General features: G+C 45.3%; 1 protein-coding gene across 2 annotated transcripts; it reads right to left on the bottom strand.

Moving 5' to 3' along the window:
* Nucleotides 1–381: 381 nt before the first annotated feature.
* ZNF823 (zinc finger protein 823) lies at nt 382–15730 on the bottom strand. 2 transcript variants are annotated; one of them, XM_007995341.3, is made up of 4 exons: nt 15549–15730; nt 4313–4439; nt 3314–3374; nt 382–2468 (listed from the first exon to the last, which is right to left on the bottom strand). In XM_007995341.3, exons 1-4 carry the CDS (start codon nt 15549–15551, stop codon nt 827–829), a joined length of 1833 nt encoding a protein of 610 aa, XP_007993532.3. In that variant the 5' UTR covers nt 15552–15730; the 3' UTR covers nt 382–826. The 2 variants fall into 2 exon arrangements, with proteins under 2 accessions (XP_007993532.3, XP_072873026.1); XM_073016925.1 differs by lacking the exons at nt 3314–3374; nt 4313–4439.
* Between the last annotated feature and the right edge of the window lie 206 nt (nt 15731–15936).

Here is a 15936-nt window from a genome sequence, read left to right as displayed (position 1 = left end):
AAAAAAAAGAAAAGAAAAACTAGCTTCCTACACTTCTCACTAAGCACCTGCAAACGTAAACACAGAACCTTCCATGGTTAAGGATCTGCAGCACTGAAGCTGAACAGATCTTGACATTAGTATTATTTGGCCTCCTCCAACAAGTCAACATCTGCATCAGAACCTAGTTCTTTCAACACTGATGACCATCCTGACATTCTGTCAAGATTCAACTTAGCCTGATGTCTCACTGCTTATCTACAATGCTACAACACGTGACAGTGTTAGGCACCATCCAGCAATCATCACCATCATCATCATTATACTTGGGTTATCAAGAGAGAAGCAGGATTTTGATGAGTGTTAACATGCTCGTTCAGGTCACAGAACAAAAGCAATCTGTGAATGTTAAAACAAAGAAATTTTAATGTTCTGGGTGACATATACTCTTGTAGGTGGGCCTGCAATGGTTGTGTCTGCATTGAACACGTAGAGACTATTTTTCTTGTCATGATTCTCTAAACAATACAATCAAACAACTATTTACATAGCTTTTACAATGCATGAGGTATTAAAAGTAATCTAGAGATGACTTACACAGTATCCAGGAGGATGTGCATAGGTTACATGCAAATATGCCATATAACAAAGGACTTGGCATCTGTAGATTTAGGGGGTGCTGGAACCAATCCCCTGCAATATACTGGGGGATAACTGTATTTAAAAAATTGAAACTACTTAAGGCTTTATCCCGTGTTTACATTCATAGGGTCTATCTCCAAAATGAGTTCTTTCAAGTTTCTGAAATTAAATAAAAGTACTGAATGTTTTCCCACATTCCATACATTTACAGAGTATCTTTCCAGTGAGTCCTTTTATGTCTATGCAAGGAACGGAGAGAACTCAGTGCCTTCCCACATTCCTTACATTCATACAGCTTCTCTCCAGTGTGAGTTTTTTCATGTCCTCGAAGGAAACGGGAACGAGTGAAGGCTTTACCACACTGGAGACATTCATAGGGTTTCTCTCCAGTGTGAATTCTTTCATGTCTTAGAAGGCAAGTGAGCCAAGAGAATGCTTTCCCACATTCCTTACATTCATACGGCTTCTCTCCAGAGTGAATCCTTTCGTGGACTTTTAAGTTACTGAAATGGCTGAAGGCTTTCCTACATGTTTTACACTCATAAGGTTTTTCTACTGTGTGGATCCTTTTATGCTGAGAAAGGTATTTGAAACAACTAAATGCCTTCCCACATTCCTTACACTCATACGGCTTCTCTCCAGTGTGCGTTGTCTCATGATTTTGAAAGGAAGAGAGATCGCTAAAGGCTTTCCCACATTTACATTTATATGGTTTCACTCCAGTGTGAGTTGCTTCATGTCTTCGAAGGGAACCGGACAGACTGAAGGCTTTACCACATTGTTTACATTGATAGGGTTTCTCTCCAGTGTGAGTCCTTTCGTGTCTTTGAAATAAACTGGGACAACCGAAGGCTTTCCCACATATCTTGCATTTCTGGGGTCCATCTCCTGTGTGTGTTATCATGTGACTTCGAAAGCTCGAGCTATGAGATAAAACTTTCCCACACTGCTTACATTCATAGAGTTTCTCTCCAGTGTGAGTCGTTTCATGATTTCGAACCGAACTAGGACAATCAAAGCCTTTCCCACATATCTTACATTTATGAGGTCCATCTCCAGTGTGCCTTATCATGTGTCTTCGAAAGCTTGTGTGATGATAAAACGTTTTCCCACATTGCTGACACGCATAGGGTTGTTCTCCCGTGTGAGTCCTTTCGTGGAGTCGAGTGTAATAGTAACAGCTGAAGGCTTTCCCACATTGTGTACATTTATAGGGTTTCTCTCCGGTGTGAGTTCTTTCATGTCTGAGATAGGTACTGTAATCAGGAAAGGCTTTGGAACACTGTTTACATTCATACGCTTTCTCTCCCGTGTGGATTCTCTCATGTCTTAGATAGGAACTGTAAAAAGGAAAGGCTTTAGAACACTGCTTACATTCATACGGTTTCTCTCCAGTGTGCGTTCTTTCGTGCAAATGAAATAAACTGGGCCAAACAAAGGCTTTCCCACACAACTTACATTTATAAGGTCCATCTCCATGGTGTGCCGCCATGTGTCTGCGAAGGTTTCCAAGAGAACTGAAGGTTTTTGCGCATTCTTTACAATCGAAGGGTTTCTTTCCGGTGGGAGGCCTTTCATGTGTCTGAAAGGAGTGCTGATGACTGATGGTTTTCCCACGTTGTTTATGTGTATATGGCTTCTTTCCATATTCCTGATGCTCACATGATTTGTGTCCAGTGTCAACTCTGATGTTGCAATTAAGAGAGGAATGACCCATGGCGACTTCACCACACTCACTGCCGTCACATGGATTTACTCGAGGAGTGTTCTTGTTCACAATACTATCTGGAATCTGGCCAAAAGTTTCTCCACATTGACTATCATCTTTAATTTCACATGTATGACTTCTGTAACGAACAAGAAATACATTACTAAAGGTTTGTTTACAAGTGATTTTATGTGTATTGAAATACTAGATTTACATTTTTAACATTATCATGCAAAGTACAGGCTTCATCCTGTTTGAACGTGAAGTGACAGTGCTGTGTAAGATGGTCCCATGACAGCTATTAGGAAAACAGTGATATTCACATGAAGATTCTTTCTTTTTTTTTTTTTTTTGAAACGGAGCTTTGCGCTTGTTGCCCAGGCTGGAGTGCAATGGCGCAATCTCGGCTCACCGCAACCTCTGCCTCCCAGGTTCAAGCAATCCTCCTGCCTCAGCCTCCCAGGTAACTAGGATTACAGGCATGCGCCACCACGCCTGGCTAATTTTGTATTTTTAGTAGAGACGGGGTTTCTCCATGTTGGCCAGGCTGGTCTTGAACTCCCAACCTCGGGTGATCCACCCACCTCAGCCCCCCAAAGTGCTGGGATTACAGGCGTGAGCCACCACTCCTGGCCCACATGGAGATTCTTAATTCCATTTCCAAGGGAACTATTTTGCAAAGACTGAATAGCTATGTCACATTTAACTATATGTTCCTGGGGAAAATTTTTTTTTATAGAGATAGGGATCTCACTATGTTGCCCAGGCTGATCTCAAACTCCTAGACTCAAGTAATCCTCCCACCTTGGCCTCCCAAAGTGCTGAGATTACATGTGTGAGCCACTGTGCTTGGTCAGAAAAAGAATTATTAGGATGAATAAATTTAAGCTGGGCTTGTTTATTTTCTCTGCTTGTTTTTAAAATTTTCTTATCATTCTATGAACCACTGCAGGGACATAGCTTTCTTTTGTGAGTGCAAATTACCTTAGATTTCTCCTGGGATTTTGGCACTGATCTCCAATGTTCTGGTCCTCCCATTTCGTTTCTAAAAGGTAGACCCAGGAAAATCACTAAAAATTTTTATAAAATTGTAGAAAAACTCTTAAGATTTTACGTCTACTGCAATCATGCATGATTCATTCACCAAAGTACACGTGACTCTTCAACAACACGGGTTTGAACTGCACAGCTCCACTTATACATGAATGTTCTTCAGTCTCTGCTACCCCTGGGATGGCAAGACCAACCCCTCCTCTTCCTCAGCCCACTCAATGTGAAGACGACAAGAGTGAGAACTTTTATGATGATCTACTTCCACTTAATGAATAGTAAATATAGTTGCTCTTCTTTTTTTTTTTTGAGACGGAGTCTCACTCTGTCACTGAGGCTGGAGGGCAGTGGCGCAATCTCAGCTCACTGCAAGCTCTGCCTCCCGGGTTCACGCCATTCTCCTACCTCAGCCTCCCGAGTAGCTGGTACTACATGCGCCCGCCACCACGCCCGCCTAATTTTTTTTGTAATTTTAGTAGAAACGGGGTTTCACCACGTTAGCCAGGATGGTCTCAATCTCCTGACCTCGTAATCCACCCGCCTCGGCCTCCCAAGGTGCTGGGATTACAGGCGTGAGCCACCGCGTCCGGCCAGTTTCTCTTCTTATGATTCTCATCAACATTTTCCTTCCCTAGCTCACTTTATTGTGAGAGTACAGTATATAATACATGTGACATACAATATATGGATTAATCTAATGTTTATGTTATCGATAAGTGGGCCAGTCAACAATAGGTTATTAGTGGTTAAGTTGTGGGGGACAAAAAAAGTTATTAAAGGATGTAAGTCTGTTTGAGTGGCTGGCACCTCTAAACCTTGTGTTGTTCAAGGGCCAACCATAGGCCCTTTCCATATTTCAAATCATGAACAGCGTTGATGACCAGGAAACAAATGTCTCCAATTGACTGAGTGAAGAGATGATGTCATCCTTACCTATAGAGTCCAGGTTCCTAATGGTTTCCTGCATGACATTTCTGTAGAGACTCTTCTGTGATGGACCCAGCAAAGCCCACTCCTCTTGTGTGAAGTTCACAGCCACATCTTCAAAGGCCACTGAGTCCTGAAACATCCCACATGTGCAGAGGAGGAAGGTTGAGACGGACAGCACTGAGAATCCATACTCACTGCATAAACTTTGCATGATGCTGTGGTTTCCAAGCATTTATTCAATGACATAGTAAACCCACTCTTATTCTGTCTACACTCACTTTTTCCGACAAAACCGTTGTGATGCTTTAGTTGAATGTGTTTGGTAAAGTAATAGTCGAATAGGAACCTGCCTCTTGTTGGTGAGTTAAGTGAGTGAGTCTTATTGCCTGCGTCACCCCTGATGTCTAGTTCTACAGCGGTTTGTGTAGTTCTTGTCATGACAAAGTATAACTACCTATTGTGTAGAAGAATTACCACTCCCAGTCCTGAAACTGCATATCCTGACAAAGATTCGTTTGCAAACTTGGATCTTTCATGGTGTGTAGGCACTGGACTAAGAAAGGGGTCCCACCAACGTAACTAAAGCAGAGGCTGAGTGGGCCTAAACTGTTTATGCAAAATATAGAGGCCAGGCATGGTGACTCAGGCCTGCAATCCCAACACTTTGGGAGGCCAAAGTGGAAGGATCACTTAAGAACAGGAGTTTAGGACCAGCATGGGTAACACAGTGAGCCCTTTTCTCAACAAAAAATAAAACTAGGTCTGACTCAGTGACTCATGCCTGTAATCCCAGCACTTTGGGAGGCCAAGACAGGTGCATCACTTAAGCCCAGGAGTTCGAGACCAGCCTGGGCAACATGGTGAGACCTTGTCTCTACAAAAATAAATAAATAAATAAATAGCAAGATGTGATGGCGCATGCCTGTAGTCCCAGATATCCAGGATGCTGAGGTGAAAGGATCACCCAAGCCCAGGAGGCTGGGGCTGCAGTGAGCCGTGATCATGCCAGTATACTCCAGCTTAAGAAATAGAGTGAGATCCTGTCTCAAAAAATATAATACAAGTAAAAATATATATGTATGTAATATATATTTTAACTCCTATTCCCCCTCTGAGAGTTTGGAAGTTTGTTATATGGTCAGCAGAGAGAGAATACCTGTTAGCCACTGCTAGGTGTGAATGCTTGTGCTCTCCAAAACTCATGCTGAAACGTCATCCTCAGTATGACAATAATGAAACGTGGGGCTTTAAGAGTTGATTGGGACTGGGCGTGGTGGCTCACACCTGTAATCCCAGCACTTTGGGAGGTCAGGAGATTGCGACCATCCTGGCTAATACAGTGAAACTCCATCTCTACTAAAACTATAAAAAATTAGCCTGGCGTGGTGACAGGCGCCTGTAGTCCCAGCTACTTGGGAGGCTGAGGCAGGAGAATGGTGTGAACCCGGGAGGTGGAGCTTGCAGTGAGCCAAGATCACACCACTGTACTCCAGCCTGGGCGACAGAGCAAGACTCTGTCTCAAAAAAAAAAAAAAAAAAAAAAGAGTTGATTGGATCTTGAGGGTTTGGACCTCAGGAATGTACTAATCCATTCGTAGATAAATGGCTTAATGAATAAACGGGGTATCTCAGGAGTAGGCCTAGTGTCCTTATGAGAAGAGGAAGAGACCTGAACTCTTCTCTGGGCCCCTGGCCATGCAATATCCTGTGCCACCTAGGGACTCTGCAGAGTCCCCACCAGCAAGGAGGCTCTTACCAGATGCCAAGCCTTGATCTTGGGCCTCCTAGCCTCCAGAAGTATAAAAAACAGTGGTTTTTAATAAATTACCCAGGCTCAGGTAACCCTGTTATAAGTAACAAAATCAGACTAAGACAGTTATGAGAAAACACTCTGGACACTGGATCGCTACTGAGGGACCCTAGTAGCTAACGTTTCACATGTTTGGTTGCAATTTGTTACATGGGATATTCAGCCCATCCTACGCAATTACACTAAGAGAGAACATTTGGAAACTGGCAGCTGGTTTCCTCTAGACCAAACGTAGTTAAGCATGACAAAAGACTATTAAAAAATATCTCACAGGCTGGGCACGGTGGCTCACACCTGTAATCCTAGCACTTTGGGAGGCCAGATGGGTGGATCACCTGAGGTCAGAAATTCAAGACCGGCTGGCCAACACAGCGAAACTCCGTCTCTACTAAAAAGTACAAAAATTAGGCAGGCATTGTGGCAGGCGCCTGTAATCCCAGCTACTTGGGAGGCTGAGGCAGACAGAATTGCTTGAATTGCAGAATTGCAGACAGGTTGTAGTAAACTGAGATCGCGCCACTGGACTCCAACCTGGGGAAAAGAGCCAGACTCTGTCTCAAAAAACAAAAACAAAAAGAACTCACTATCTCAATGGAAAAATTACAAATTTTGCATTGGATAATGACAAAGGAGAAGGAAAGACGGGGAAAGAGTGCACATGTTCTAAGAAAAAACTCAATGTCACCTCTCATGATTATCTATAATATTCCCTAAATTGCTAAAGAGACTTTTAGTAGTCAACAAAGATTATATTGTCAAACCTAATAAAAATCACCAATGTCTGAAAAGGTTAAAAACCTTCTAACCAGCCGGGTGTGGTGGCTCACGCCTGTAATCCCAGCACTTGGGGAGGCCGAGGCGGGTGGACCACAGGGTCAGGAGATTGAGACCATCCTGGCCAACATGGTGAAACCCCGTCTCTACTAAAAATACAAAAATTAGCTGGGCATGGTGGCATGCCTGTAATCCCAGCTATTGGGAGGCTGAGGCAGGAGAATTGCTTGAACTTGGGAGGCGGAGGTTGTAGTGAGCCGAGATCGTGCCATTGTACTCCAGCCTGGGTGACAAAAGCAAAACTCCGTCTCAAAAAAAAAAAAAAAAAACATACAGAATGCTCAGTTAAAATGAAAGCAGAAAAAGTGAAGAAGTTGAAAAAGCAGTCAAGTATAAGAATAGAAAACAATAACATGTATACATATTACCAATTATGTCAATACCACTTGAATGTGTATTAGCTATATACACCAGTTAAAAAGACATGGACTGGCTGAATAGAATAAAAAAAACAAGGTTGGTCGGCACGGTGGCTCATGCCTGTAAGCCCTGCATTTTGGAATGCTGAGGCGGGTGCATTGCTTGAGGCCAGGAGTTTGAGACCAGCCTGGTCAACGTGGTGAAATCCTGTTTTTACTAAAAATACAAAAAAATTAGCCTGGCGTGGCAATGCATGCCTATAATCTCAGCTACTTGGGAGGCTGAGGCATGAGATTCACTTGAACCCAGGTGAAGGCTGGAGGTGGAGGCTGCAGTGAGCTGAGATTGTGCCACTGCACTCCAGCCTGGGCAAGACTCTGTCTCTAAAAAAAAAAAACCAACAAATAAAACAAGACTCAGCAATGTGTACATGAAAACCATTTTAAACTGAAAGACACACATACATGAAATATAAATGTATGGAGGAATATATGCCATTCTTGCCCTAATCAAAAGAAATACGGAATAGCTATTTTAAATTCAGATAAATCACGTTTTAGGTCAAGGAAAGATACAAGGGATGAAGAGATTTCATAAAGATAAAGAAGTCAATTCTACAAGAAGACATAATAATCCTTACTATCTACGCTCATAAAACAAATCATCAAAATACATAAGGCAAAACTTATAAAACCACGTGGCAAAATACATATGCCCTAGATGGCTTCCCAGTACCTACTGGCATTCAATGCTTGCTAACCTCTTCTTTCTGGGATCTCTAAGTAATACATAGTTTCTGTTATTTCTTGCATTTTGTTGAGTTGCTTTCTCTGTGTCTTACCTGACCAATATACCTGAATCTAATTTCTACCCAGTCAGGGCTTTCTTTGTAAGATTATTTTGGCAGTGGCTACCTTGGTAATAATAAAATAAAAACAGGTCAGACAATGGGCCTTAAGGTGTCTACCCGGAAAAACAATTAGGTCACCTGGCCAGATAAAGAAGTACTATCCTACAGGTTACGTTTGGAAATTAACCTGTTTGGGGAGTTCTTATGATTTAGGGCTTACATCTTGTCCCTGAGTAAAGAATCTTTTTTTTTGTGGGGGGGGACAGAGTTTCGCTCTTGTTGCCCAGGTTGGAGTGCAATGGCGTGATCTCAGCTCACTGCAACCTCTGTCTCCTGGGTTCAAGTGATTTTTCTGCCTCAGCCTCCCAAGTAGCTGGGATTACAGGCCTGTGCCACCCTGCCCAGCCAATTTTGTATTTTTAGTACAGACAGGGTCTCACCATGTTGGTCAGGGTGGTCTTGAACTCCCAACCTCAGGTGATCCACCTGCCTCAGCCTCCCAGAGTGCTGGGATTACAGGCATGAGCCACCGCACCCGGCCGTTTTCTTATGTAAGTAGGTCCTAAAGGAAGGAACTGAGAAATTCAACTCTGAAAATTAAGAAGAGTTGTGCGTGACTTATGCCTGTCATCCCAACACTCTGGGAGGTTGGGGCGGGAGGACTGCTTGAGTTTGAGACCAGCCTAGGCAACATGGCAAAACCTCATCTCTACAAAAAAATTTAAAAATTAGCCAGGGATGGTGGCATGTGCCTGCAGTTCCAGCTACATAGAAGACTAAGGCAGGAGGATTGCTTGAGCCCAGGAATCTGAGGCTGCAGTGAGCCATGATCCCAGAACTGCACTCCAGCCTGGGTGACAGTGCAAGACCCTGACTTAAAAATTAATTAATTAATTAATGAGAAAATGGCTGAAAATTATTTCACAGAAGATGAAAGACCATATAGAAAAAATGCTCAGCACCAATGCTAATCAGTAAAAAGCAACATCTAATCACACGGAGATAAATATTTGTAAGGAATAAACACACACGCACACATGGTCTGCCAGTTAATCCATATGTGCCAACAGGTTTTCCTAGTACATTTAAATTTATCCATAATTTACAACCCAGCACATTTCCCCCCGTATGTACAAAATTTATAAAGTGTTATCATTTGGGGACAAAAAAAAAGATGACATTGTCAACGAAGTCCAACAAAAATGAAACAATTCAAATCCCATGAGCTGTGGAATATGAGAGTGAAGTGGGTGACCCACGCCTCAGACAGCAGCATGTATCAAACAGACTGAGGCAAAGAAACTAAAAAAAGCTGGCCAGGCGTAGTGGCTCACTCTGCAATCCCGGCATTTTGGAAGGCTGAGGCAGGCGAATCACCTGGGGTCGGGAGTTCGAGACTAGCCTGACAAACATGGAGAAACCCTGTGTCTACTAAAAATACAAAATTAGCCAGGCGTGGTGGTGCACGCCTGTAATCCCAGCTTCTCAGGAGGCTGAGGCAGGAGAATCACTTGAACCCGGGAGGCAGAGGTTGCCATGAGCCAAGATTGCACCACTGCACTTCAGCCTAGGCAACAACAAGAGCAAAACTCCATCTCAAAAAAACAAAAAAACCTTTTCAGCATCGTATTAATGGAATATTAAGTGCAATATTAATTAACTGAAAACTCGGAAGAGAGAAAACTATGCATCTGGATTCACACATGATAAACATATAATGAATAATAGACAGTCAGTTTAAGGCTTTGACCTGTGGTGCCTCTGACTTCTCATAACAAAGGTGTGCTGTTCGCTGAACACCAACCAATTCTCCAGCAACAACTGGGTGTCCAATAATTCAATTCTCACCCTACCCAGAATTAACACAGATCCCTTAAGTTTCTTACTACAGGCCCCGTCCCACAACAGGCCCCCACTGCAGATCTCATTTATAAGCCCCAGGAACTAACCTTTTAACCAACTGTGTATAAATACAACAGCACCACCCTCCAGTTCAATAACTGGCTAAAGGCCAGGCACAGTGGCTCACGCCTGTAATCCCAGCATTTTGGGAAGCCAGGGCAGGTGGATCACCTGAGGTCAGGAGTTCGAGACCAGCCTGGCCAACATGGAGAAACCCCACCTCTACAAAAAAGGCAAAATTAGCCAAGCATGGTGGTACATGCCTGTAGTCCCAGCTATTTGGGAGGCTGAGGCAGGAGGATCACTTGAGTCCGGGAGGTGGAGGTTGCAGTGAGCTGAGATTGCACCACTGCACTCCAGCCTGGAGAGAGAGTGAGACTCCACCTCAAAAAAAAAAAAAGAAAAGAAAAGAAAAAAAGAAACAACTACCAATTTTTTTTAGGCTGGGCACGGTGACTCACACCTGTATTCTCAGCACTTTGGGAGGCCAAGGTAGGAGAATCACCTGAGGTTGGGAGTTCAAGACCAGCCTGGGCAACATGGCAAAACCCTGTCTCTACAAAAAATACAAAAATTAGCTGGGCATGGTGGTGCACGCTTGTAGTCCCAGCTACTTGAGGGGTTGAGGCAGGAAGATTGTCTGAGCCCAGGAGATGGAGGTTGCAGTGAGCTGAGATCATGCCACTGCACTCCAGCCTAGATGGCAGAACAAGTCTCCATCTCAAAAATTTAAAAAGACCAAATATTTTAAAAAATTGTATCACAGACCCAAACAAACTCTCAGATTCATAAACCCCTTCATCCAGCAGGCAGAATCAAAAGGAGTCTTTCTCTAAGTCAGCCCCAACAGACTTTTAAATTTGTATAATACCCTGATTAAACAGACACAGTGAATGTAAAACCAGACTTCTAATAATGTTGAATTTAACCCCAGCTCTGTAATCTCGGTTAATAGCTAGAATTAAATAAATCACCTCAGACCAGGTTAGGTGGCTCACACCTGTAATCTCAGTACTTTGGGAGGCCGAGGCAGCTGGATCACTTAAGCCCACGAGTTCAAGACCAGCCTGGGCAACATGGCGAAACCCCATCTCTATGAAAAATACAAAAATTAGCTGGGCCTAGTGGCGCATGCCTGTAGTTTCCGCTACTCGGGAGGCTGAGGTGGGAGGATCGCTTGAGCCTGGGAGGCAAGGTGGAGGTTGCAGTGAGCTGAGATCATGCCACTGCACTCTAGCCTGGGAAACAGAGTGAGACTCTGCCTTAAAAAATAAAAAGAAAAGAAAAGAAATCACCTCAGCCTTCTACCACCTGTCCTGTGTGTTCTGAACAAGCAGCTGAATGCAATGTAACACCCTCTGCATTGCTTCGACTATGCCCCCTTTTTAACCTGTAACAAGACCAGACAAAAACCTCACCAAATTCCCACTTTTGCCTCAGAAATGATTAGCTGAACAATTTTGTCTTCACTAACCAGCCTGCACAAAATTAATGTAGAGCAAACCTTCCTTAAGTTTCTCTCCCTGCTGGACTCAGTCTGAGCCACAATTCCTCTTTTTAATTAATCAATTTATTTATTTATTTTGAGATGGAGTCTTGCTCTGTCACCCAGGCTGGAGTGCGGTGGCTCACAATCTCGGCTCACTGCAACCTCCGCCTCCCAGGTTCAAGCGATTCTCCTGCCTCAGTCTCCCGAGTAGCTGGGACTATAGGCGCGTGCCACCACACCCAGGTAATTTTTGTATTTTTAGTAGAGACGGGGTTTTGCCAAGTTGGCCAGGCTGGTCTCAAACTCCCGGCTTCAGGTGATCCACTCGCCTTGGCCTCCCAAAGTGTTGGGATTACAGGCGTGAGCCATGTGCCTGGCCACAATCCCTCCTTTTTAACCTCTCCTAAGAACTGACTGAAGTCAAGGTGAAACATTCTCTGATGTAGGATCTGATTTTCACCTTCTATCCTGCTCTCTCTCCTACCTTCTTTCTAATATTGTTTGCTCTTCACTTTGAAAAGCAATTTTTCTGGCTGTGCGTGGGGGCTCACGCCTGTAATCCCACCACTTTGGGAGGCCGAGGCAGGCTGATCAGTTGAGGTCAAAAGATTGAGACCATCCTGGCTAACACAGTGAAGCCCCATCTCTACTAAAAATACAAAAAATTAGCCGGGCGTGGTGGGGGGCACCTGTAATCCTAGCTACACAGGAGGCTGAGGCAGGAGAATCACTTGAACCTGGGAGGCGGAGGTTGCAGTGAACTGAGATCGCACCACTGCACCCAGCCTGGGCAGCAGAGCGAGACCCCGTCTCAAAAAAGAAAAAGGAAAGCAATTTTCTGCCTCAGCTTTGAGATCCTTGCAGATCTTATAGTTGGTAGTTTTCTCCTTTTGCAATATGTTTTTAGAATGAAGTCACTTCTTGTCCAAATCCAGATTCATTTTACTTGAGAACATCTAACAACATCCCCACAACGGTAACAAAGACTACCTCAGACAGGGCATCACCCCAAATGTCCCTGCCTGTGGATCTCCACCTTTCCAGTGCTCTGTAGCTTCTCTCAGTATAAAGGGCTCCTCCCATGTTTGGAATGAACAGGTTGGGACACCTGCCAGGGAGGTTCCCCAGGAAGAACCAACTCAACTGGGTCTTCAATGACCTCCCTTTGCAGGCTCCAGATTGATCTTAGCTCAGAGTCAGTGGCCTCAGGCTTCTCCACCCCAGTCAAGGCTACTCACTTACCCTTACCTGCCTTACACGGGGATTTAAAAAAAACATACCATGTGTGATGAGTTCAGCAAAATCACTCCAATCCAGCATTTACATTTACAGGAGGGAAGAAAACCGCAACGCATCTATATTTTATAGCTCAATAGAAAAAGCACAAGTATCTATCCGTTTCAGAAAACAAATGTCATTAATTTATCATTTTCCATAATAATAAATCATTTAGTAAATGAATAATGATATTTGAGTTCTTTAGCTGTTGGAAAGTCCTGTCCCACAGGATTTAGCATTAATCTGTCAAGTCCACATAACAGGAACAGAATAGAGTTATCCACTGTCTCAGATTCTCCACTCTACAAAGGAGAGGAACTAACATTTTGGTAAATCTTTATAATTCATCAATATGTCCACCACACTTTCTTGCAAAAATGTATTCATTTTTCTGCAGTCATAAAGGAAAAGAGTTTTTCCCAATTTCTTTTCACTGCTAGGCCCTGAAATTCCGTTTGAAATCATCCAATAAAAAAACAGACCTGAGGCCAGGCGTGGTGGCTCACTGCTGTAATCCCAGCACTTTGGGACGCCAAGGCAGGTGGAACACTTGAGGTCAGGAGTTCGAGACCAGCCTGGCCAACATGGTGAAACCCTGTCTCTACTAAAAATATTTTAAAAATTAGCTGGGCGTGGTAGCGTACGTCTGTAATCCTAGCTACTCAGGAGGCCAAGGTGGGAGGATTGCTTGAACCCACGAGGTTGAGACTGCAGTGAGCCGAGATCATGCCACTGTACTCCAGCCTGGGCAACAGGGTGAGACTCCGTCTCAAAAAAAAAAGTAAATAAAAGTTTAAAAAAGAAATAATAGGACTAAATATGTAATTAGTTTTCTGAAACCCAACTTGTTCTTGCCGTTTTGAACATACTTTACCTTCTTCATTAAGCTCTAATGATAAAATGCATTTAGCAGTTAATAAAAAGCTGAAGCTGAAATGAGTGAACAAATCTTTTCAAGATGACAAATGCAGGGAGGGGCTGACTGGAACACAGACAAATCTGACTCAAGTGTCAGGTCAGGTCCTCCTATCACTTGGGACATCTTCCACCCCCATGAACTGCTGAGTAATTACCCTCCCAGGAGAAGCTCCCTCAATACCGCCAACCAGCTGGCTCACCAGCCACGTGTCCCCAAGGAATGCAAACTGGGGTTGGGGAAGAAAAACTGAATGTGTTAAGGGCTTTGCTTTTTGAGGAACAGTATACTAGTGAACTCCTCCCACCCCAAGGCAGCCGGTGGCTCCCCTATAAAGTCCCACCCCCCACCTCAGGCTGTCTTCTGGGAGGAGTTACTCAAAGCTGATATTCACTAGACACTATAAAAGACTTAGCAGCTACGAGCATCTTGGAGCAGCCCCAAACAGTTCTGTAACCAGGGACCAGGACACCACAGAGACTGGGCTGAGGACAGATCACCCTATGCCATTTGCAAAGAGGAACCTCGACTGAAAATATTCGGGTATCTCTATGTAGACAGGATAAAGGACAGTCACACATACACTTTTTTTTTTTTGTACTGGAGTCAAGTGGTCATTCTTTGCTTCCTCACATGTGAAATGTTCACAAACCCAAAACAAATCTTTTAAAAAGAGCCATATTTGCTATGTGAAAAGAAAGTGACAATTAAAATAATGCCTCTGTTTGAAATATTGCCTGAGGGACAAAGAGTTCATAAAGTTGCTGTGAATTGAGAGAAAGTTAGCCTGGGGAAGGCTCTGAAACCAAGGGATTTGCTGCCAGCCCTAGGAGGAGTTAGGATGGGGGACAGGGTGGTGGATTTGAGACCCTGCTGCCCACATCTGTGGAAGACTCAGAGGGGAACCGGTCACCCTTGGGAAGAAAAAAGGGACTGGGGAACCCACCACAGCTCCTCTTCCCAAGCACAAAGCCCACACACACGAGTCTGGATTCTGCCTGGTGACCCTCTGTTGTCACCGTGCAGCCTCCTCACCGGGTTCACAGGAACTGCGAGCCAGGCTGGAGGCGAGATTGCAGTTAGATATTAACCAGCTGCCCTCAGCCCCGCTGCCTCGCGAGGCCGCCTCCCTGAGAGTCAGGTCACAGCAGACGCTGACCGCCGGCTTCCTCATCGTGCCTGGGGATAAGATCTCTGAGAGTTGCTCAAGAGTCGCCTGAGTTCTTTCTCGGATCCTGAATTGCAGCGGAAAGGCTGGCGCCAAGCAGGCTAAAGACCCCACTCAGCAGGAGAATACGGTTTCTTCACCTCCTGTCCCAGGAGTCACCCCTCAGTTCCCCACCAACCAGCGACCCCACACCCCAGACGCCCCTGTCCACACCCCCAAACACCCCATCCCCAAACCTCTCAGGGACGCGGATCTGGGGTTTCCTCCCCTCTCCCCCATTAAACTGTTTCTGATGTAGCCTTCGGCGTCTCGGTGCAGTGACTCGGGCCGCGAACCTGTGCCGGTTACAGCCGCACAATCTGGGGAGACGCGGAGCTGCGAGCGCGGAGCTGCCCAGAGAGGGCGCCGGCCGCAGTGGCCGCGCAGGGACGGGACAGGACGCCCGGGGTCCCGGCTGCCGCCTCAGCCCCATCTTGCGGCCGAGGGGACCAAGGGCCGAGCTGCGCCAGGGGCACTCTGGTTTGCAGACCCCGGAGTCGCCCAGGACGAGGCCCGGGTCCTCTCACGATCGGTTCCGGCCAGTTCCAACCTGCCCCTTCTTTGCCTCGGGACGCCGGGCCCTGCACACTCACCATTTCCCGGCTTCTTGGTGTCCGGGTGTCCTCCCTATAAGCCAGCGTCCAGTGTGGGTCCCGGCGAGACAGACGCTGACACAGACCTTCCAGGGCGTCTCTCTCTCAGCGACAGACCCAAGACTCAGAGCGCAGGGGCGTGGAGAAGACTCCGCGGGCTCTTTGAACGTCGCACCCTCCTCCCTGCAGCGTGCCTGATTGACAGTTCTCACACCCCCCGCCCCCTCGGCCCTGATTGGATAGTGCTCCAGATCCCGCCCCTTGGTGACTGATTGACAGAAGAAGCGATCTCACAGTGCTGAGTGGAGCCGGATGAACAGGTTCCAGACACTGCCCTTGGCAAGGCGGGCTTCCTCCCATCGCAGTGACCTGACCCCTCCCGAAGTGA

The sequence above is a fragment of the Chlorocebus sabaeus genome, chromosome 6 (genome assembly GCF_047675955.1).
Source record: "Chlorocebus sabaeus isolate Y175 chromosome 6, mChlSab1.0.hap1, whole genome shotgun sequence".
In the NCBI taxonomy this organism is placed as follows: Eukaryota; Metazoa; Chordata; class Mammalia; order Primates; family Cercopithecidae; genus Chlorocebus; species Chlorocebus sabaeus.
Note: the sequence above shows the minus strand (reverse complement) of the source record. Positions and strands in the feature narration are given on the sequence as shown.

Bases quoted from the DNA above. Each gene is read 5' to 3' on its own strand.
- ZNF823 (XM_007995341.3), bottom strand. The intron at 3,375-4,312 runs GTAAGGATGACA...TCTACCTTTTAG, and splicing joins TAGGAACCTGGACTCTATAG to AAACGAAATGGGAGGACCAG. The intron at 2,469-3,313 runs GTAATTTGCACT...TGTTCGTTACAG, and splicing joins AATCCCAGGAGAAATCTAAG to AAGTCATACATGTGAAATTA.